Here is a 25,025-nt window from a genome sequence, read left to right as displayed (position 1 = left end):
ACTTAAAGGACTTATCGCATGATCTTTCAAAAATCATAATTTTATGAAAAATATTATCTACAACCTTGTTTATTAAAGTACTGAATACAATGAACGTTGTTGAAATAATATTTTAAGAGATATTGAGAGTTGAAATTCAAATACTGCAATATGCATATTTCAGTCGGATTTCGGCGAAATACTGCTCTGACGTCGTATCCGACAATTCAATGATAGAGAGATGAGCATATGCACACTATTTACGGAGTTATCAATGACAAATGCAGCTTCATTATGAAAAATGCTGAAAAAAATTAATTCCTAACGTGCTTTTCAATTACTATAGAAACATTAATAAGTTCTAAGGTATAAGGCTTTTGAGATATTTTCGTTTTTTTTATTCCAAACATTTCGAGTCTGTAGCTCTGATTACGATAATCTTTCGTGATCGGAAAATTATTTTTCAAGACCGCCATCTTTTACAGAACATATGAAGGCATATAAACATGCATAAATTAATATTATGTTAAAAATGAAGAATAACCAAGTTATATAATATTTTTTTAATTTGTGAATCAAATAAGTTAATACATGTACATGTGATAAAGTGACAAATCAAATTGTATTGAGATGGCGAGTTTCTTTGTCTTCGCCTTGTCTCCCTTGCTATCATCGCTGCTATTTTTATAATGTTAACAGATTTTTCATATTTTTTCTTGCAGACAATTTTAAAATATAAGGTTGGATATTCAATTTCATATCGATAAAATCAGTGATTTGGTCATCCACAACGTGGAAATTCAAGTTGTATTGTGAATATTTTAGTAATATTAACGTGAAGAGCTGATCAGCCTTTAACATCACAGGGTCACGTGATCGCTATCTAATTAACTTAGATTTTTAATTCAGGGGTTTTCATTTGAGTCAATAATTGGTTAATTAACACGGTTTATCCGCAGTAAAAACACAAAATTTATTAACTGTGGTCATAAGGAATGTTTTATGCTTTTAATTTCAAATAATTTGGAAACATGCGATAAGTCCTTTAATTCAGGTCAGTACTGAATAATGTGACCCTCAATGCCCTTTTAACATGTAAATTTTACCATTGAGTTTAATATTTATATATATCAGGGCTAGAAATAATTATTTTTGTTTACTAGTCACTCGGGCTATCGCCTTATATATTTACTGGTCAGCTTAGTACTTTACTGTCCCACTGGGCCAGTAGATTTTAAAAAGACTGGCCCAAAACCATAATAATAATAGTAATATTTTTTTTATATTGTGATACTTAGAAGTACAACTTAACAAAACGAGAAATGGCAGAAGTTGAGACACACAACCCCGCCAAGTTAACTAGCCCGACTGTGAATGAATTTTATTGTGCATAAAAAAATGCTGACCCAAAGGGCACATGTCCTCTGCAATGTACAAGCCCAGATTGAAAATTCACTGGCCTCAGACCAGCGGGCCATCAATTAATTCAAGCCCTGTATATATATATATATATATATAATTTAATCATGGCAAATATGTCGTGAATGTCGTTAGGCACTATGACCAGATTTTTTACTTTTCAAATCTGGTCATGACCAGATTTTCACAAGTTGAAGGTTGGCAAGTATGCAGATCTGGAATATTTGATTAATCACTCATAAGAGGATTTTTTTTGTGAAATTTATAATGTTTATTTGTAGTCTGTGTGCAAAAGTAGTGTTGAACATAAAGTGGCAACAGCTTTCGGAGGAGGATCAGAGTAAACAGAATTTCCGTAAAACTGTGGAGGCCACACACAACCAGCTGGTTCATGCTGGATTTGATCGTTTTGGACTGCTGCTGAACATCATGGAAAACCCTTGGACAGATCCAACCATCACAAAAATCATGTCTGGAGACTCGGAGGATGAAAGTAACAGTGACACTGAAGAAGACGAGAATGAAATGAGTGATGAAAGAAAAAAAGAACTTGAGGAGAAGAAGAGAAAGAAAATGCAGGAGAGTAAGTACAAGGGAGTAAACTCCAACCATTGGGGACAGACACAGATAGATGGAATGCTAGAGAACTCAGCTTTAAATTCCAGTTATGAAAGTATTAAAGAATATATTTGCTTTCTGCACAGTTTCTATGGAAAACATAGAGAAAGCAATGAAATACCAATAAGTTTTAAAACTGCAAACTTGATAAGGATGTTGTAATTTTATAAAAAATCAAAAAGTAGCAAAAACTGTGATTATGTGAAGTTTTTATTATTAAGCTAATAAGATTATTAAGCCAAAGAGAAAAGCTACATATTGCATTTCAAAAATTAGTGAATAAAAACATTATGTAAATGAAAAATTTTCCAGGGGAAGAGGAGTTTAGTAAGTACATTGCAACAGCAGACCCCCTTATCCTGCGTTTGAGAGTGGAGATGTTGATGCAAGAAAACTGTGAAGAATGGGCTCTTAATCTATGTAACTGTTGTCTGAATCAGAGAAAGTATCAAACAGACCTCGAGTTTAAAACAATGCAGCTTCTACTCCTCTTCAAACTGGGAAATATGGATAAACTCCAGGAAACGGTAAGTCTTATAAAACAGTTGTCACTGAGTAGGTTTTAGTTGCTTACCAAATTCAATGAGTCATGGAATGACTGCACAGTCAACTTTATTTTCAGAGAGCACTAAAGCTCATGCCCAGGATATACATCGAAAAAAGCTAAAAAAAAAAAAAATCTTGAAAAAACTTTTTCTGATGAACAGCAAAGCTATGACTATTCATATTAATGTGGAAGTATCCTCAGGCATTGAAGATTCAGTTTTGTTCAAATCATAACCCTCCTGGGGTGGGATTCAGCCACAATAGGTAATCTAAGTTTTACTTAAAAATATATTGGGAAAATAATCTTCTGATGAAGAACAGCAGGGCCAATATGTAATCTAAGTTTTACTTTAAAATATGTAAGGAAAATAATCTGCTGCTGAAGAACAGCAGGGCTTAAGTTACTCAGGTGAGCGTTGTGGCCCATGGGCCTCTAGTTTTCCAACTTTTTTTTATAAGAGTTTTTTTTTTTTTACAAAAAAAATCACTGATCCAGTCAGACATACGGCCATATGCCCAGCAATATTCACTTGTCTGTGACACAGGTGCTTAAGGAAAGGAACCCAATGCTTCCTATACTTTGAAAGATATTTTTATAGCGTATTTTAACCAACTTTCTTCAAATGCTTATTCAGTAGAGCTCTTGCTCTGATCGGAAGGTTGTGTGTTTGAATCACGGCCACGACTGACTTAAGTCGATAAAAATTAGATAGCAACTGTTACTTCGCCAAGCGCTCAGCACTTTGAAATGAAAGTTGAGGGTCCTTCAGATGAGACCTTAAAAAAACGGTAAGCATTGGCATGATAAAGAACCCTCACTGCTCAATGGCCCTGAGTGCCGAGTAAAGGTCTAAATTTGTAGCTCCTCACTGATATGTGGTGACGTCACTATATGAGTGAAAAATTCTTAAACGGGGCGTAAAACAACATACAGTCAATCAAATGCTTATTCTAAAACAGTGTCTTAGACTTTCTGCCTATACTGTTTATTTGGATAGAAAGTTGTGTCCTCATCAGATTTGATTACTTCAAAAACACTAACATTCAGGTGAAAAATTGAGGTGCCTAAACATTTACGATACTTGATGATAAGTGAAATGAATATTAAGCTGATATGTGTTGTTGGTTTTAAGGCTAGGTGTGGTTTCATGAGACAATTTGAAAAAAATTCTTCAGCACTGCCTCGCGGCTTGCAGACAAAGTTAGGAAACTTGTTGATTTATATATAGAGTGTGGTAGGAATTTTTATGAATTGTTTGTTTGAGGTAATTTTTCAGGGCTTTCGATTGTCTATAATTGGGGCCCCATTCCTAATTGAAAAGAAGAAACCTTTTTTTCCTAATTAAGGCCCCACAAGGATTTGTGGGTGCCCTATAGTAATCACTCTGTCTGTCTGTCCGTCTGTCATTCTTCCGTCCACAAATTTTCTGTTTTTTCTAATAACTTTGTTTAGGGTTGACCAATTAACTTCAAATTTTGTATGTTGGTTGAATAGGCAGTAAGACATATTTTGATGCTAAGTCATCCGGTATGGAGCTGGGGTGGTGGGGTAGATTCCTCAACTTTATATAAGAGTGAAAGGGCAAAGAGAGATAACTGCTGAGAATGTTCCTATTGTAAACTAGGAAAGGCTGCAATGAGTCTCTTGGGATTCATTAACTTTACTCTTTAAGAAAATCCAAAGCATTTATCTTTATCTGCCACATTGAGATTAATTAACACTTCTGTCTGCAAATGAAGTTTGTTTTGAAGTTAAGGTCAATTTTGAATGATGTGTACATTCTCTGAAATGTGGATTTAAATAATGTTCATACTTTATTTTGGTAAAATGCACAATGAGTTATGATTTTATTGAATTCTTAAAACAAGATATAGATAAAGATATATTTTTTATTATTTTCTTTTTTCTTTTTTCTTTTCTTTTTTTCTGCCTTATGTAAATTCAAGCATACTATTTATTTTAACAGGTATTCAGATAATAACCTCATTCTATCATTGCTGAAAAAGTCCTCTTTGTAAACTTAGAAGAAAAGGTTGAGAGAGCAGTATAATTAATCCTCTGGGTTTGATTATCTTGCTGCTTGCAGAAAATTTTAGAGGGTTATCTTTCTGTCACTTTAAGTTTGATTAACACCTTTGTCTGCAACTGATGTTTGTTTTGAAGTTAAGGTCAAGCCTGGGCGATATTTGCATTCACTGAAGACTGGCATTTTAGAAAACACATGCTTCATTCTTCTTTAAATATACATTTAATTGAGTTATTATAGATATGTTTTTTGCTGCCTTATGTAAATACAAGGAAACTATTTACAGGTTGTTGGATATTTAGCTGTTGCTGTTGCTTCTTCTTCTTTATATATTTTTAAATTCTTGTAATCAAGTAAAATTCTCATCCCCTAATCTGCACCCCTATATTTCTACCCCTCGGCGGGGCCCTGCTGACTAGTCAGATTTCTAGTTGAATTTGTTAAAGCTGAACAACACTCGTAAATAGGCATACGCCATATTAGATTTACTATCTCCAATAACAGCATGGGGTTATACCCTTGGCATTTGTTACACCTGACTCCTGTCTTTTCAAGGGTACCTGCATGGAATGGATGACACATGTTCGTGCTGGTTATCTTATATTACCTTTGTTTACATTTTATTGCAGTTTATGTGCATTTGCGTTTGTTTGTATACTGCACTGACTTGTGCAACTGTTGTAAGTTTCTTTGTTATCTTCCTCTCCTGGCGTGGAAGAAGCACACAGTTACTTTTGTCACTACCAAGTGTTTTACAATAGGTATGTAGCATACGTCTGTCTACACAGGTGACAACTGATTACACTGAACAGTGACGAAGTGAATGGCTTACATAGGGGCCCTCAGATATAACGACTGAATAAATGAATATGGCGGACAAATTCCTTTTACGAATCATGTTCAGCTCTAATTTTCCCAATAATCATTTCTCCCCAAAATTAAAGAAAATATAGTTGGATATTTAATAAGTAATCTTTCTATTCATATTTTTTCTGTATTGCAACGCAACTCCTGCACAGAATTTTGTCAAACTTTGCAGATATTTAGGACACAATGTGTAGATGTGCATATTACCAGGAAATTCCAATTTCTTTATTTTTCTGGGAATTTCAGCACTTTTCAACTTGGATTTTTGGTCATATCTTGAATATAGAGATGAACAGTTTGTCAGCGCAACTCCTCATAAACCACTGCACAGAATTTGGTCAAACTTTGCAGATATTTAGGACACAGTGTGTAGATGTGCATATTACCAGGAAATTCCGATTCCATCATTTTTGCCCTAAGAGTTTTACCTATTATTGAAGAAACTTTCCAGCTAGGTAATAAGGATATCCACTGGAATCAGCTTTTGTAATGAAATTTTATATGAAATATTTTATGACCTTAAAAGATCCCTATTGATTTTGAATCAAAATATTAATGATTTAACAAATACACACACACACAAAATCTTGGATATTTCTCATCCCCCCCCCCCCCCCCCCTTCCCAAATTGGTGCTTTGCCTAGTGTAGTATATAAACAAATTCATATGACTACATCATAATTTTGTTTCCATCAATTATTTAGATGTGTAAATTGCCATGTGTTGTACATGGACTTACACTCATTAACAAATCAAAATCACTGAGGAATTTAAATAACAGTTTGTCAGCATAACTCCTGCACTGAATTTCTTAAAACTTTGTAGGTATTTCAGACATAATGTATAGATTTGTATATTACCAAGAAATTTTTATTCCATTATTTATCTAGAAACTTCAGCCCAATGAAATTTGTAACATTCAAAGATCTGAATGTCCTTATATGCAAGAAGTTTTTATGTGATGATTTTTTGCAAGTAATGCCCCTTTTTGAATTATACTGTGCATTTAAAATGCACTGTGTCATTCATTATGTGTTGCATTGTCGAATTTTGGTGGAGCGTGGGGTATGTGAGCTTGCTCACTTTTTCTTTCATTTTCCAATCTTTATGGCCCCATTCCCAAAAAGTGGTGTGAGAGCCCTGTAATTTTTTTGATTTGATAGTGTGGATTAGATCACAAATATGCCTTTAAAAGATGATTTATGAGATGAAGGAGGGGGATGTCATGTTCTTTAGTTTGTGCTCTGTGAAAAACTTTCACTAGTAGTGAACAAGGGTAAATGTCAAGCCCACACTTTAAAGTATGTTTTCTAGCCCTGCCTGTTTGACTAGGACTGTTGTTAAGAGTTTGTCTCAGGTGAACTTTTTTGATCAAAAAATGTGTGTTTCTCTTGTCATTTGTAATTTTCCCCCAATTTTTCAATAACTTTAGAACCAGTGGACCAATTTTAACCAACTTGACAAGCATCATTGGGTTAAGGGGATTCTTTTTTTTCAAATGAAGAGCAATGTCCACTTTCAAGAGGAGATGCTTTAAAGCAGAGGTACTGTGAGCACCTAGCTCACAAAATTACACCCCCCCCCCCATTGATATTGAAACATCCCCATGGATGAAAATCTAGCTAAGTCATGAACCCTTGGGTCTTGGTTTGGGCCATGCTAGGAGGTATTTTTTTTATTGGAATAAAGAGGAAAGAAAAAAAATTTAAGAAACTTCTTCTGAAGAACAGCAAGGACAAGTTTACTCAGGTGAGCATTGTGGCCCATGGGCCTCTTGTTGAATATTTCATTTAATGCAAAATACTTTAGAGACATTGCATATGTGTAAAACCTGTACCTAGAGAATTTAACATATGTCCATTAAATCTTTTATTGAACTTAAAAGCACAGAGACATGTTTGTTGAGCTGAAATAAGGAAATTGTAAATTGCAAAATAGTGAATGTGTAATATGTTTTGAAAAAGTTCACTGTGTGTATCTTGTTGATAGTTTTTAATTTGACCAAACTGGAAATATTATAGTGTGAAACCATTGAGTGCCATCATGGAATATACATCATAGAACAACTGGAAAAAAAGGAGACCAACCACAGCTTATGTGTACGGCTTATACAGATTTTTCTCGTTCAGGATTGGATAAGGCCAGATAGAAATTGCTGTACAAAGGTATGTGCTTTTGGAGTGTCTTAGGTTAACACTTATGTTTTTTTTTTGAACTCTCTGAAATGACTATATAAACTGTACTGACATGAAAGACCAGATTTAAAGCATTTTAGTTTTTTTCAATTATCCAAATTAGTAAAATGCTCTTACAAAAATAAGCACACAGTTACAAAAAGAAATTCAGAAATGACTTGTAGACCATGAAACATGCCATCCATCATTAAAGTGTGTGACTTTCCTGTGCTTGTTGATTCGTGCAAAGCGTGTAGCATTTGATGTAAACCATGCAGCGTTTTTTGCAAACCATGTATTGTTTTCTGTCAAAAGTGCAATGTTTAGTGTAAGTCCCAAAGCGTTTCAAACCGTGAAGTGTGCATATGAGAATAGTGTGAGCAAGATGAGACTTTAATGCAAGAATTGTGTGAGAAATACATGTATGTGACTTTTGTGACATTTTATAGAAACGTTTAAGATTCATTCGGAAGTCATTTAATTAGGCCTGAGTATCGCAAGCTACCTAACGATACAATACATATCACGATACGGTCATGCGATACAACTTATATCATTATACAGCTGTCAACAATTGAATTAACCATTATCTTAACATATTATTCTTTGCTAACCTCCACATTTATAGAAAATATAAAAAGAATATCTTGATACCCCTGACCAAAGTTAATAAAAGGTGGATTTATAGTCTTGAAATTGTATTTTTTCTTTGCTACCTTTTTTTCAGCCATTTTAAAACATTAAAATTTGCTAGGTTGAATGTAGAAGTTTCAAACAAAACAATGAAAATTATCTTGTACTATATCACGATACATACATGGCAGTAAGATATGCATATCCTGAGCATTTGCGATCAATACGATCGATGTATTGCTGTATCGTTACACCTCTACATTTAATATTAAATATGGCCCTCAGTGGGTCATGGGTCAGAAGTGTCAGGTATGTAACAAAAATTAATGGAATGTATCATATTCCAATAGCAAATTTGTAAGTTTTGTATCACTTAAGCAAAGAGAATCAAATCAATTCATACATTATAACATGTATTTTAAGTAGAGAACTGGGTTACTTTATAGGAATATAATATATGCATATAATTCAGTAATAAAACTAGTTTTTAAATCTACATGGTCATGATGGTGAACATACTTGCTATTGAATTAGAAGGGGGGAGGGGTTATGAACAGTTACATGTTACTTTCTCAAGTTTTGCATTCAGCTTTTCAATTAAACATCTTAAACGTTTTATCAAGTTATCTCTCAATATTAAAATCTGTGTTGAATTGTGAATATCATTATCAAAAAATACTCAAATATTTGTTGTTAACTGCTTCTTGCATTTCTTTTATTTCTTTTGCATGTCAGTATATAACTAGACAAAAGACATTTCTCTAATTTTAGTACCACATATTGAGCTTTAGAGTTACATTAGGCCGGCTTACTGCCTGTTTATGAGTTACTTACATAACATATAATGGTTACAGAAGCTGCTCCAAATGTGGATCAAGTACCAGTCAGTAGAGGATAAAGACAGAGATAAATTTCTGGACAGTGTGTGGGCCATTGCAAAGATCTCTTCCAGTACTGACCAGGTCAATCAGTTGGTAACTGGGCTGGTCAAAAAAGTAAGAATTATCATATGTTCACTAGATATCTGTTGATATTTATGTTTAAAGACACTGGAAAGAGGAGGGGGTGGGGATTAGCTGAGCCATATGGCCAAGTACCTTTTCCGGCTATGCAAGCATATCAAAATTTCCACAGCTGTACAATTATCCTGGCATTTAAATGTGTCACTCTCTCAATGAAAGGCTTGTTACAGCAGCTTCTCTCTGACCACTATACAACAATTACATAGATTCAGTATTTAAAATAACAGTTCTTATCTATATATAACAAGTCTTTTATACCTAAAATGTTGAAAATTTAATTAAATGAACCTAATTTTTATGCCCCGCCATGAATATGGCCGGGGCATATAGTGTTTGTCATGTCCGTCCTTCCATCACACTTTGCGTTTAGCTCTGTTCAAAGCTCCATTTCAAAGAAACTATCCAAGATATTTTATCAAACTTCATATGCTGATAGATATTGATGAGAGCTATGCAACTGCATCAACATTTTTTGACCTTGGCCTTTCCTTTGACCTTGACCTCACTTTTCTTAAATTAGTGTCAAACTTCATATGCTGATACCTACTGATGAGAGTTATTCAACTGCATCAATATTTTTTGACCTTGACCTCATTTTTCTTAAATTAGTGTTTAGCTCAGTTTTAAAGAAACCATTCATAATATTTTTATCAAACTTCATATGCTAATACATACTGATGGAACCTTTTCAACTGCATCGAAAATTTTTTACCTTGACCTTTCATTTGACCAGCTATTCAACTGCATCAATATTTTTTCACCTTGACCTTTCCTTTGACCTTGACCTCACTTTTCTCAATTTGTGTTAAAATGTTGCATTACTAATATACCCTCGGCGGGACATTCATGTCCTACGGACATATTTCTAGTTAATACACAGAGGATATTCACTGTATTGTAGTTGGATATGGAATTTATTTAAAGCTAAAGCTATCAAAATTAATACAAACTTTAAAAATCTTCTTTACTCCTGGACATCAAGCAGTTGAACTGTTGTCATGACTGTAATAAGCATGGAGCCCTCTACTAAGGATGTGAAATTCATAGCTCCAGAGTTAGGGGTTCTGGAGTTAGGGGGGGGGGGGGGGGGCTCTAATGATCATAAAATGAAAATGCATAAAATACTAAAAATAATGAAGACTCCTATTGATATGGTCAAAAGGTTAAAGGTCAAGGTCAGAAATTTATATATTGCATACATACATACATACATAATCTTTAGTTGATAACTTTAGTTCTCTGTAAGCTTTTGCAGTGAAGCTTAAGCTCATGAATTTTTTTAACTTAAAAGCACTACTATTGACTTTAAGGCCTGCATACTTTTTTTCAGTTTTTCCACCCTGTTCCTTTTTTCCTTAAGTAGGTTACACAAATTTCTCTGAATTAGCTTGTATGATTTAGAATTCCCAATGGAAAGGGTCCCTTGGGTCAATTAAGTCCTGCTTTTATTCAGTGGATAAATTACAGTATATTACTGTAAAAAATATAATAAAGAAAGAGTCTTTGTACCACTGTGCAAGTGTAACTCTCATTAAATTATCTTTGTTTTTATTTTTCAGTGTGGCCTGAATTTACTTCAGTTATATACAGACCTGTGTGTTTATGCAATTAACTTTGATAAAGGATGTTGTGAGCAGCAGATGATTCAGGGGAATATGGAGGGAGTTAAAAAGCAACAGTGGGCTATCTCTGTTACATGTATCAAGCTTGCTGATCTCTACTGTAACTGTAGTCCAAAGCTTGCTCGAATTGCTGCACTTACAGCATTCTCCTTAAATCCTACAATTCAGAATTTTAATGTGGTCAGGAAAACTTTCACTGACAAACGTAAGGAGAAAATGCAGGCAATGAAACAAGATTCATCAGATGACAAGGGAAAAGAAGCACCACAGAAAGAATACAAGCCAAGACAGAGTAAATATCTGCAGAAAGTGAATCCTGCAACCATTCACGAAGTGGAACGTTTACTGAACATGCTACGCCCCTATTATCTTGACCCAGAAATGGGATTTGAAAAACTTCAACCTGTGTGTCAAAAGTTCATGGAAGAGAGAGGTGGTGGAATAGTGGAACCACCAAAGAAACCAATGCGACCTCCAGTCAAAACAAATCCATCACGCCAGAACTCTGATATCCAGTATTACTGTGATGACAGCACTGCATTATCCAGACCTGCTAGTGCCTTGATTAAAACAAATGTTAAAAACCTGGCAAGTACAGCCCAATCCTCTTCCTCATCTGCTGAATCCTCCTCTTCAGCCAAAGGTCATTTATTTGGTAACAAACCTCGTTCATATCGTGCCATGTCCCAACCAGAAACTGTTCCCAAGCTAAACAAATCATTTCGAGTCAATGCAAACTCAAACCAGAGACTTGTCCCAGCAATACAACCTCATTCTCTTACTCCCAAAGTTTCTGCTATTGATTCTTCAAGTAACATAAGTGAACTGCTAAAAGCCACAAAAACACTGCTACAATACAATCCTGATAGAAATTCTACGGCATCACAGTTATATACCTCATCCAATCAAGTACCAGCACCACAGGGTACTGGAACAGTTCAAAGCCAGCTGCAAGCCACAGAATTGTTACGTAGACATAGTGTTAACCTTCCAATGAAAACTGATGGAAACATTCTTAGAAGTGAAATTATAGGAGAAGCTGGTGATAAATCCATTTACCATCATTTATACCAGCCCCTTAAAGTGCAGGAACCAACCAGTTTGAAAACTGCAAAACCTCCATCAAACAAATTACAAGTTACCCAGCTGTTATCTTCAAGTAAGTTTCCATGTAGGTCTAGCAGCTATAATTTAGCACCCAATGTGGATGTTCAGGGTAATGCAATAGGTAGACCAATAGAAGGTTTTCCAGTAGGCACCAGTGCAGTGGATACTCGTCGACCATCCGCAGAGGAACTTCAGAGCATTGTTGATTGGTTACAGTTAGGAACAGAGGATGCTGTTTCCAAACAGAATAACACAAGTTTTAATCCAGCTATTCATCAGACCCCTCCCCCTGCCCATGTCCCACAACCCTCCCTCCAGATCAAGGGACAATGCACAGTTCAGAAATCTCCACTTCATTCACCTTTACAATCAGGACAAAAAGTTGATTTGAACACACTCCTTTCAAAGCCACAAGTCATGACCAATGTACTGAAGATTCAGCCCAAAGGAAAAACTGCTGTGCAGGAAGCAGCATCACAGATCTCTCAGAGATTGTCAGACCTACGATCTCAGACTGATAATAGGTCTAATGATGTACAATTACTCCTTAATCTACAGAAGAAATGCTCTAACATTCAAAATCATCCTACTGTGCCCAACACTGGTCAACCAGTGAAAGGAATTCTTGGAAAGGATGTTCAGAAGAATCTCACTGACAAAGATCTATCCTTAGAGAAAATGAAAAGAAGAATAGCAGATATTGTGCAAAAGCAGAAACTTCTTTGTGCAGCTAAACCTGACCAGCCAGCTAAAAGGAGAAGGTCTGCTTCACCAAAAGGGAAAAAGCAAAGTGTGACCTCTACATCATCAAATCAGAACAAGATTACAAACCAAGCTCAAACTCCAGCAAATGTTGTAACACAGGAGAGTTGTAAGGCTGCTAGTGAACAACAATCTGATGTTCAAAAACAGCAAATACAGGAGTGGTTTAATAACCGCCGACAAGTTCAACAGCAGATAGAAATGCATAAACAGCAACCACAGAACACTAGCCTTTCAAAACCACAGTTAATTCTACAGCACCAAGTTGCACCTATTCAATATGTATCAGCATCACAGGTTGAAAACTTACAAAACAGTGCAGTTCAAAAAGCAAGTTCCAGAAGTCAAGCACCAGCCTTGTTTGGAAGTGCTGGTACTCCACAAGGAAAAACAGATCAGTATGAACGGAGGCTGGGCTTATTGTCCAAATCATCTCATTTGTCTCCTTCCAAGACTACTCTACTGGAGCAAAAGCTCCTTCAAGATGACAGTGTAAAAGCTGCAGTTTCCACATTAGACAGCAGTAAATCTAGCAATGTGTCACAGGATTTACCACAGCTAGATACTTTGCAGGACAGTGTACCACATCTTTCAGAAGATGACTTTCTGACAAATCACTCATCTTTCCCACCTCATAGCTCACAAATGAGCACAAAAGGAGTTACCCTGGGATCTATGAATGCTGAAAGAAAAAAACTCTCATCTGATGGCAGCACACCAACAACATTATTATCAGTTCTTCTGGAAAAGTCAAAGTACATCAACTCTGTGGCAGCAACTTCTGCTAGTAGCAGTTTTTCGCAAAGCAACATTCTTTCCTCACAAACAATGAAGGACAGTCAACCACATTTGGGTTCAACACAATCATCAACTGCATCTTTCACGTCAACAGCAACTAGTGCATCACCTATAAAATCCAGTTCCCAGCAGATGCTCTCAGTCTTATTGCCACAAACTGCACACTGTAGTAAACAGCCCATAGAGAATTCCAATTCCTCATCTACCTCCTCCACACTTGGTGCAGGGAAGAAAACTGTAGACAGTAATTTGTTGTCTTCTATCAACCAGTCAACAGCAGCATTCCAGTTAAGATATGTTGGGCAAATAAAAACTAAAGAAATTCCTTCAACACCAAATTCTGAGTCTGACTTATTCAGTGGCTTTACTAGTAGCCTTGGAATACAGACATCTGCTGATGGACTGAAGCAAGTTGTCACATGCATTGACAGTGATGTTGTAAAAGAAATTTCAAAAATGATGGAGGGTGAAAAAATAAAACATGCAAATCTTCACTTAGGAACTCCAATTCAGTCCAAGCCTCAACAACAAACTGAAAGTATGCACAGTGTATCAAGCATTCATAACAGAAATGAATTGCACCATGATTCTAGACAGAAAAGTCAAGATGAACATTTGACCGATTCTGAGGTTTCAGTGACCAATTCTCAAGAGAACAATCCTAATCCAGTACAGAATTTAAAATCAGCAAGTGAACAGAGTGATGATATAGTGAAGAATTATAGACAGTCATTAATTGATTCCATAGAAAATGGCATAAAACAATCAATGGAAAAGATAGATGTTTCAGCAGAGCTACTGGAAAAATCTGCAGAAGTAAGTAATAGATCTCCTGAAACCAAATTTGAAAAAGTCAAGGGGTGTGCAGACACTACTAATACATCACCACCTTCTGAGAGTGAAGTACACACTACTAATACATCACTATCCTCTGAGAGTGAAGTACCAAGAACTGAAATTCAAATTGATCAAGATGGGTTTGAGTGTACACATTCATCTTTGAAGGAATCCACTGAGAAATCTGTTGTTTCAGCTGAATCTCAAGTTTCAGTGCATTTGAAGATGGACATAGATTCTAATAAAGAAATGAATTTGCAGAGTTCTCCAGTCAATCAGTTGAAGATTACTGAAGGAGATGAAAAAGATCCACTGACCATGGATCCATTTTCAGCTGGAGATAAGTTTAGACAATGTAATGAAAAAATTCCAGAAAAATTGTGTGACCAGGATAATGCTGAAATGTCACCAGAAGTGACAGGGGAACAAAACAACAAACCTCTTGAGAAGGATTCTGTAGATCAAATTCTTGAGGTGTTAGAAGTAGACAAAACGAACAGCAATTTACATGAATTACTTGCTGCAAAAGTCATTGAAGTGTCTACTTCGATGGATAAGAATTATAGTGGAAGTAAATGTGAAATTGAAGACAAAGACAAAGTTGTAGGAAATCAGGATATACCAATTGAAGCACATGAAAAAACTTCAATGGAGACTGTAAGCAGCCCTCCAGAGAGTATGAAACTAGAATCTTTGAATCCAATGAAAGTTGAAGATGTGCAAGGATTTCCACTGGTGGAAAACTTGGAGAAAGATCCAGAAATAAAAGATCAAAGCTCTGAATTGATGGATAAGACTTCTGCAAAAGTGGATTTGATATCAACTTCCAAAGATGTTGAACCAGTAATTATAAATGACAATTTGGAACATACTGATCTTCCATCAGAAATAGAAAGTCAAATAACTGCAAATGATCAAACTGGAAGTGACGAAGCATCAGGTGATGGTCAAATATCAAAGAAAATAGATCAGAGATCAGATTTGGAAGATTTTGTATCCATGGGGAAAGATATGATACATGAAGCAACTCCACTTAACATTGACCAAAATGCTGCAACCTCTGATTTAAGTGTAAAAGCTAATGTTGAAGAAAGCCAAAGCACAGAAATAGAGGAAAACTATGTTTCAGACACCAAAGAAGTGGATCACACAGATAGCCTCTGTATGGAAGACATTAAACTAGGCAATATTGATCGATCAAAAGTTATTCATAAACTTAAAAGTGACATGAATAACCTTCTTCACCAAATAAAAGATTTAAATGAGGGCCATGTTGCTGAAAATTTGAGTGAAACTTTACCGGAAAATAAGATAAACCCCTGTGAGTCAGTAAGTGGGGATAGAGATGAGCAGGCATCCATATCACCAGCACTAATCCAGAATAAGGAGGTGATGGAAGAAGAAAGTTCATGTAGCAGAAATATAGATTTAGATCAAGATAATTCATTTCAAGTTGTTGTGCCTTCAGAGAAAGATCAAGGGTCAGGGGAAAGTGATGTCATAGAAGATAGTTTGCAGGGAGAACATGTTATGGAAACAACTAGTTTACATGGAGAACATGTTATGGACAAAACTAGTTTACAAAGAGAAAAAAATATGGACAAAACTAATCTCAGTATATTGGGAGAAAATGACTTGGAAAAGGGGAATTCCTGTTCTCTGGCAGAGAATGAAAATTCCAATGTACTGGAAGAAGGTAACTGTGAGGAAAAAATCGAGAAAATTGAAGATAATTCTGAGGAAAAATTTGACAAAATTGAAGAATTTGAGTTGAATAAGAAACTGGGTGAGAAAAAAGAAAATGAGTCGGATCCAAAAAAATCTACAGATATTATGTGGTTCAAGAATGTGGAATATAAAGAGGAAAAATTGAAAAATTGTGAGGGTGAGAAAGCAGTAGATGAAGGTAAAGAAATTGAAGAAGGCAATAGGAAATTGGACAAACTGAGAAAAAATCAGAAAAATAAGAATAGTGACATTCCTGCAAATTTTGGATTTGATTTTTGTGATGAAAGTAATGCAAGTCAAACAAAATCAGAATTAAACTCAACATCTGAAGATACCAGGACCAAACCAGGTGAATTTGTAAAAATACCTGTCACAGAGTCGAAGCACAAGAAATTGCAAGGGTCAGCCATCTTACAAACAAAAAAGAAATACAGAGAAAATTTACAAGGAGCACAAGAGAAGGCAGAAAAAATAAAAGAACACATCATCTCTGCAACTAAAGTAGTAGAAATCACAGAAAAAGCACTGTCAAGTCCAGTAGATTCGAAAGGGTCATCTGCAGAAACAAAAAGAAATTTGTCTGGATCAAGTCGTATAAATGATGTTGAATCTGATCAACAATCTGTATCTTCACCTTCATCAAGTTCTTCCATTTCCAGTAGTAACCTTCCACAGTCTAGCCAGTCAAATTCTGATAAAGAGAAGGGAGTCAAAGAATGTCTAGCAAAGAGCAACAAATGTTTAATTTGTGGGAAGGAATTTAGATCAGTTTTCAGTTTGAAGGAACATGTAAAAAATAAGTGTAAATCTACAGATTTGGTAAGATCCAAGGACTATGAATTTACATCACGCTTCACTTGCTCCAAGTGTGGGATGACTTCGTCCTCCGCATATGACATGAGGGATCATCTGAAGAAAAAGCATAGTATGGTAAATGACAGAGACTTTGATGATCTGCTGATAAGTTCCTATAAATGTGAAATGTGTGGTGAATCATTCAAGGATAAACCATCAATATATTCTCATGTTTCATCTGCCTGTTCACACCTTGCTTCCAACAGGAAGAGAGAATTCAGAATTCTTGTAGATGATAAACATATTGTGAAAAATGTGCCAAACATAGTGAATCCTAATCAGAGGAAACAGAGTGGACAGCTCGTCTCTGTAACAAATCAAAATTCTCAAAATAAATTGGAGAAAGAGAAGATCCAAACTGCCAAAGCTGAGACACAGAAACAACCAAAGTTTGTTTTTGTAAAAAGTGGTGAGACAAATGAAAAAACTGTTACCATTGCTGACAACCCAAAGAAAATGGCACAGGAAAATGTAACCAGTCTAAATACCAATTCAAACAAGAAATTACAGAACAAAGATTCTGGGAAAAAGACTGTAATAACTCCAGTTGAAACAAGTACCATAGAAAGCCAAAACATAGGGAAATCAAATGTTTCCAACCAAAGGATCACACGATCAAAATTGGAAAACAACTTAACACGCCCTACACTCGGACAGAACCAAACGGTCTTAATGAAGCAGCAGAGTTTACCAGAGGAGTCCAGTAAGAAAATAAAGAAAGGTTCAGGGAAATCTGACAAGACTGAGCATGAAGAGACATGTAGAAAGTTAGAAGTTCAGGAGGGTCTCCATAATGAAACTATCACAGGGCTGGCTAAAAAGGTAGATCAATCAGCAAACCTAGAAAAATCCAGAAATGATTTCATTGATGAACAGTCAAAAACTGCTATAACAAGACAGCAGTCCAAAACAAGGAAAATGAGTCTCTCTCTAAATTGCAGTGATCCAAAAAGTAGGAAAAAAGATGATTCTAGAGATTTATCTGAACAGAGCAAGTTGCTATCTTCTAAACCTTCCAAACAATTATCTAATATGAGGCAGACAAGATCTAGAGGGACAGTGGATGATGTTGACCTTAAGGATTTGAAAAAAGTAGAAATAAATGTTCGCAGAAATAAAACTAGAAACCATAGTGGATCAACTGATGGTTCTTTGCTGTCAGACAATTTCGAGGTAGAAATGCTGCAAAAATCAAGAGAAGAGTTGAAGAAAAAGAAATTACATGATGATTCCATTGAGATTGATGACAGACATTCCATTTCAGAAGACATAGATTCCAGTCATGGAACTAGAGATAAAAGTCAAAGGAGGAAAAAAGATTCATCATCTAAACAATCATCTGAAGAAGTGCCTGCAATGGGGAAGAGATTAATAAAAGTTAAAAAATATGATCAGTATGAAGTTCCTGATTTCTTGAAATCACAAGTTAACAATTCAAACATGAAAAGACAATTTCGGTCGACAAAAGTCTCAAGCAAAGTTGTTGGAAATCCAGCATCTTCATCAAGAGGTGTTGTGAAGAAGGATCCCATTGTGCCAACAAGAAACTGCAGCAAATGTGGAAAAAAATTCTCAAACCAGACCAAATTGATTAAGCACATTGCTAGTGTTCACCTTTCTCCAGGCAAATCCCATACTAATCCTCGATATCAAAAGTGTTCCTACCAGTGTAGATACTGCAAAGCTACCTACAAATCATACATACAATTTTTGAATCATGTGCCTGGACATGCAGAACAGATACTAGAGGGACTTGATAGTAAAATTGTTCCTGCTGTTGTTCATGTTCCTTCAAAATCTGCACATGAAAATGATACAGAACAGATCTTTTTAACAAATGTAGAAGATGAAAGTACTGTCAAAAGAGAGGAAACAGCAGAGAAAGATAAACCCTTGGAACCATTAACTCGAGCCACAAGACAATCTGAAAGTAAATTGAAACATATTAAAGATAACACTGAAACTCATATGTCCACAAGATCAAGACAATTGACTGCGTCATCAGATGGAGAACAGAGTGATAAAACGACTCAAAAATTTCAAGACAAAGTTAAGGCAAACAAGGTAGAAGACAAGCTCAAACTGGATACCACAACTGCTTTACCAAAAAGAAGCAAGGAAAAGTGTTGTAATACAGAATCAGAAGAGCAAGTCAGCAGGACCAGAAGTCGCAGCAGAAGTGCTAGAAGTATAGAAGTCACCAAAACAAAAGATGAGAAATTGGACAGAGAACTGAATTCTTCAACCAGGCTGTTAAGAAATAAGAAGGAGGAGGAAGATAATGAAGAGAAATTGCCCAAAAGAAAACAAGAGACCAACATTATTAGAAACACAAGGCTGCATGTCAGTCTTGAGAAATTGTCACCAAAAGCTGCAGAACACATCACTCGATCAAACTCAAAAAGAAAATCAGAGTCTTCAAATTCCTCAATTCCTGCCAAAAAACAAAAGGCAGAGATTTCAGATTCAACAGAGTGTGAAAGTAGTGAATTTGAATTAGCTGGATCAGATGCAGAAATTTCATTCCGAAAAAGAATGTGCAGAAAGAGAAAAGTACCCAATTTTGTAGAAATGTGTGGATCTGACATAGATGAAGCAGCAGGAGATGAAGATTATAATCCAGCTGATGATGAAGATGATGTTAATGATGATGATTTTATTCCTAAGGAAGTCAACATACCGGGAAATGTAAGGAAAAAACATGCTGAAATCCAGAACACATATAATTCCGATGATGCCTCGGACAGAAAAAAGAGCAGTCAAGATATGGTTCATGTGACAGTCGTTGAAGATGATGAGTTTGAATATGTGAAATCTCCAACTCATGAATTTCAAAACTCATCATTAAATGAAGAAATCAAAAAGTCTGTCATTGAATTACCAGATAAAAAACACAGAATTGTATTGTCTAGGTCTTCAAAGGATAATACAGCATACTTGCATTCCTTCATGTCTTATATTGACAATCAAAGTAAGAAAACCAATACAGAGAAAGTTGTAAGTGAAAAGTTTTTACAACAGAAAACAAGGACAAGAGAAAGAAAGCCCCTGCAAGGCAATCAGAAGGCTAAAAGAAATAAATCTGCTGATATAGATAGTAATATTCCTTCAAATTTAGTGGAGAAATGTGTACGTTTAGAAACTAATGAGAAAGCAGGAACCAATACTCCCACTCAGCCTCGAGGAACATTTCTGGATAGCTTCTTAGAGCATTGTAACAAAGCAACTGATGAACAGATGGCTAGAAGGGCAGGGTCAGAGACAAGAGAAAACCCAGAGACTGCAGCTAGTGATTCTGTGGAACAGTCTAGTGATAATTTGTCAAAGGATAAACAGATGCAAAACTCTTGGTAAGTGTTAATTTAGTGGAATGCACATTTAATGATAAGAAAACTTCCTCTAGTATTAAAAAAATGATAAAAATATTGAACTTGATTCAATACTATGGAATCATTTTTATTCATGGGGGTCAATTTGTGTGGGTGGTCAGAATTTTACTGGTTCATGGAGATGTAATTTGTGGGTAACTCATAGATACAGAATATTCAACAGTCAAACCTCAAGGATTCATCACAGACAGTAAATGTCACACCAGTTGATGATAACAATCACTGTGTTCTCATCATAGACAAGGATGGAACATTCCTCTTCTTTTCAGACTGTGAACAAACTAATCATTTGCTTGAATGTAAATTTGTTTGTAAAGGTGACTCATAAAATCCACAAATTTTGTTCCTCCTTGAAAAATGATGATTCCACAGTATCATTTGCTAAGTAATCAGGGTTTGATTAAATTTACACATGGGAATAAATAGGAAAAAAAAAAAATTCAAGCAGGAGCGAGCTGACTAAGGTAAGGATTGTGAAATGAGTACATTGTACTTTTCAATGGCAGATTTTTTGTGAGGAAGTAACTTAATAATGGTGATAAGATCAAGAATAAGGTCACTGAATATATCTGTGACACCATGTTTTAAGTATTTTATAACCTAATTCTTTCAAATTCATTACGTGGGTGAAGAATCGCTCATATCATCTATAGACTTGAACAGAAAATGTTAAAAAAAAAAAAATCCGTATGATTAATATTATTGGTTTGTTTGTAAATTTTTATGTAATAATGAAAATATAGAGAAAAATTGTTAACGACTTTTCAACACTTTATACAACCATTCCCCACTATAAATTGAAGTCTAGGCTTTTTGACATCATAGACAGCTGCTTTTTCAATAAAAATGGAACTCGTAAATATACTTACCTTGTCATTGGTCATTTGCAAAATTATTTTGTTAAAAAGCATTCTGATTGTACACACAGGTACTCTGAAGTTGATATTAAAAAGTGCTTGAGTTTCTGATTGACAATTTCTATGTAGTTTTTGGAGATCAGATCTTCCAACAATCTGTTGAATTCTCATGGGTACCAATTGCACCCCATTATTAGCAGACCTATTTTTGTATTCATATGAAGCAGAATTTATTCAAAAAAATTCTACACGAGAAAAAAAACACTTGCTGTGGCTTTCAACACAACATTTCAATTTATTGATGACATATTATCAATTAACAATAGTTACTTCCATTCATATGTCAACTAGATATATCCCAGTGAGCTTGAGATAAAAGATACCACAGAGTCTGACACACTTTTTTCATTTTTAGATATTTTACTAGAAAAAAGACATTAATGGTAACCTATCAACAAAGCTTTATGATAAATGTGATGACTTAACTTTTCAATCGTCAGCTTCCCTTACTTATGTAGCAGTATACCCTTATCACCTGCGTATGGCTATTATGTCTCTCAGTTGATTCGATACATAAGAGCATGCTCTACATATGAACAATTTCTAAAACAAGGCAAGCTATTGACAAACAAGTTGATGAAACAAGGATATCAAAAACAGTCTCATTTGAAGTCATCATTTCGCAAGTTTTATGATGGATACAATTACCTTGTCAGCACATACAACCTATCATTGAGTCAAACGCTGACTGACGTTTTTTATACTAATTATTGGGCCATTATGCACTGAACTGTCTACGGATTTTTCTGTTTTTTTTCCCCAATCATGACAAGGAGCACACAGCGAGTGTGACCGGTCGGCAGGGGATGCTCACTCCTATATGGCACCTGATCCTACCTCTGAATTTTTTTAGGTCTGTGTTTCCTCTGCTCCAAAGGGCAATGTTCACTTAGGGCCTTTTTTTGGCCCTGTGAATTTCTGAAAAATCAAAACTGCTTAGTTTTACTTGACAATGCATTAAATATCACTTGGACACTTGGTGACTGCATATCTATTGAAAATGATGTAATTTTCTTGCTAGTCAATGTATTATTACATCACAATTACGTCATTTTTCCTATATCATGAATATTTCAGTCTTCAAAAATGGCCAAAAGATGATGTTTTTTCAACATTTCATGTACAGCACACCCTGTGATCCAAAAAGTTCAATTACAAAATGAAAGATCTGCATCTGAAGATTATAAAACATATTTTATTTTTTGGATCAAGGGGTATGCTCATATTTTCATTCTTGGCTGAAGGTACTCAAATGCATCTTTTTTCTGCAAAATTCAAGAACATTGCAATTTCACAAAGCCCGTTTTCCAATACCTGGACTCTTAGAGGAAACTTTTTTGGCAGGAAATGAAAGCACTTAGTCTCTGCTTTATATTTATTTTGAAAATGGGACATTGGTTGTTAGTCAGTTAAATGGTATATCTACATGGCCATTTTATGTATAAAGTGAACTAGCTCTTTGTATGGTTTCATTGGACTTTCCAGATTGAAAACTGGTCGTTATCTTCATATTTCATAGATAAAGTTATCTGGGCCATAATTGATCAAAGACTAAAAGTTTATATTTTTGGGTATGCTGTATTGCTATTTGGCCATTTACAACTGTACGATTTTTGAGTTTAATCCCCCTGATAACAAGGTATGACATTGTACAGTAAAACTTGGCTATAGCTAATTCCTGGGGACCTGTGAATTTACTGGGCCATATCCATAATTCATTATATCCGTATAAAAAAATTATTAAAATATATATGGTGAATTCATTATATACATGTTTCCTTTCAAGTATGACTTCAGAATCTGTTAAAGGGAAATATTAAGTATAAAACTAACCTTTGGGTACAAAAGTTTTCAAAAGAATTTAATTTCAAATATAAATACTTATGAAAATTCATAACATTTCATTTTAAATTTTGAGATCATAAAAGTTCACTGTAAAATATTTAAATTTCATTATTTTTAGCTCACAACTTTTGCAATGGTAAGGTGTCCGATGTTTGTCTGTTCTTCTGTCTGTCTGTCTGTAAACAGTTTTTAGCACTCCTTTCTGATTACATTTTGTCTGTAGTCCGTCTGTAAACTTTTTACATTTTGGACTTCTTCTCTAGAAGCAAACTTGCCACAAAGCATCCTTGGGTGAGTGGGATTCAAGTTTGTTCAAATGAAGGGACACACCCTCTTTCAAGGGGAGCAATTTAGAATTGGTGAAAATTTTGTTGTATCATTTAAAAACCCTCTTCTCAAGAACCACTGGGTTAGAGAATATGAAACTTATGTGGAATCATCCACATGTAGATCATCCACATGTAGTGTAGATTTAAGTTTGTTCAAATCATGACCCCAGGATAGGATGGGGCCACAATGAGTGATCAAATATTTATATAGGAATATTTCTTCTAAAAATCTTCTTAAGAATAACAGCAAAGTCATGATTGGTCATATTTATATGGAAGCATCCTCAGGTAGTGAAGAATCAAATGTGTTCAAATCATGTCCCTGGGAGTAGGGCAAGGCCTCAGTAGAAGATCAAATGTTGGGACCACGTTTATATTTTAACTTCAATAATGAACTAATTTCTGCTTTTTCCTACCCAAAGTGCTTGGGTAAGCAATTTGGCCCATGGGCCTCTTGTTTAGCTGACCTGAGCCAAAAGCTCAAACTGTAAAATGTATTTTATGTAAGTCTAACCAGTTCCAGGTGGGCCCAAGGTGGTCATAGCCTGAAAATCTCGTGATACTCAGGTGACAATTAAGGCCTATCAGTGTATGGACCTCTTATTGCTGTTGCCATAGTTTCAAGTCCAAGTGTATCTTCTCTCTTCCTTTGTTATAAGTACAACCCATTAGAGCTTCAATCTCATCAGAGAATTCTGGTTAACATCAAATCAGTTTGCTATATCCATTACATCAGAGTTTGTTATCACCTTAAAGAGCTAAAGCCACGAACCATCATATTTGGCCCTGTGTTTTTCACAAAAATAAAGTTTCGGTTCAAGAAGAGTACTATACGTTAAATATTAGAGGACAACATTCTTCTTTTCCATACATAACTTATATCGTTATATAATGCGCCATTAAACACGTGCGACGGTTGGAAAATGCGACGGTTTCATAAAAACGTTAAAAAATGCCGTTTTTTCGACAGATTTTCCCAAAGTTAGATGTGGCCACAGTCAAGAACAACTTTTATACTTTCCATAGATATAGATATTACCGATACAAATCTTTATGTTTAATATCGTTGTTGTTCGTGGCTGTGGCCAATATGAAATTTGATTTTATATTTAAATTTTGATGGATCAAATAATCATTAATTTGTAGATCAATCGTTTACATTCAATTCATGTAATAATAAAAAAATATAAATTTCACAAAATATGCTAGAAAATCAGTAAATTGTTCATTTAAAACGCTAAATGCGAAAAATAGTCAACTACATACATTTTCTGAAATAAATGTCTGGAAAAACTTTGTGGTTTTTACTATGACTAGGTCATTATGTATGACGTTACTAGTAATACGTCAGTTGTGACGTCATAAAGGCTGTAAATTATTTGGGATGTTGCTGAAAAGCTTTCAACGCTCTAGATAGTGCCCCTACATGTATTTACATGTATATGATTTAATTACATGTAAACCCAACTGGATGATACCATCAAATTATAAGTTATCAGAAACTCCCGCCACGGTGTCTTTCTTTACTACCCCTCCCCTCCCCTCCCTGAA

General features: G+C 35.2%; 1 protein-coding gene across 1 annotated transcript in view; it reads left to right on the top strand.

Annotated features, from left to right (window-relative positions):
* The window catches only part of LOC133195206 (serine-rich adhesin for platelets-like), a 36,761-nt gene that overhangs the window by 6,930 nt on the left and 4,806 nt on the right, over positions 1 to 25,025 (top strand). The window contains exons 3-7 of the mRNA XM_061331063.1: positions 1,680 to 1,981; positions 2,329 to 2,543; positions 7,478 to 7,621; positions 9,118 to 9,258; positions 10,845 to 20,344. Coding sequence (XP_061187047.1) covers positions 1,680 to 1,981; positions 2,329 to 2,543; positions 7,478 to 7,621; positions 9,118 to 9,258; positions 10,845 to 20,344 — 10,302 coding nt within the window. The remainder of the gene's footprint in view (positions 1 to 1,679; positions 1,982 to 2,328; positions 2,544 to 7,477; positions 7,622 to 9,117; positions 9,259 to 10,844; positions 20,345 to 25,025) is intronic.

Source organism: Saccostrea echinata, unplaced genomic scaffold, assembly GCF_033153115.1.
Source record: "Saccostrea echinata isolate AGI-Se365-2 ecotype Australia unplaced genomic scaffold, CSIRO_AGI_Sech_v1 ptg000029l, whole genome shotgun sequence".
In the NCBI taxonomy this organism is placed as follows: domain Eukaryota; kingdom Metazoa; phylum Mollusca; class Bivalvia; order Ostreida; family Ostreidae; genus Saccostrea; species Saccostrea echinata.
This window is presented reverse-complemented; position numbering and strand designations above follow the sequence as displayed.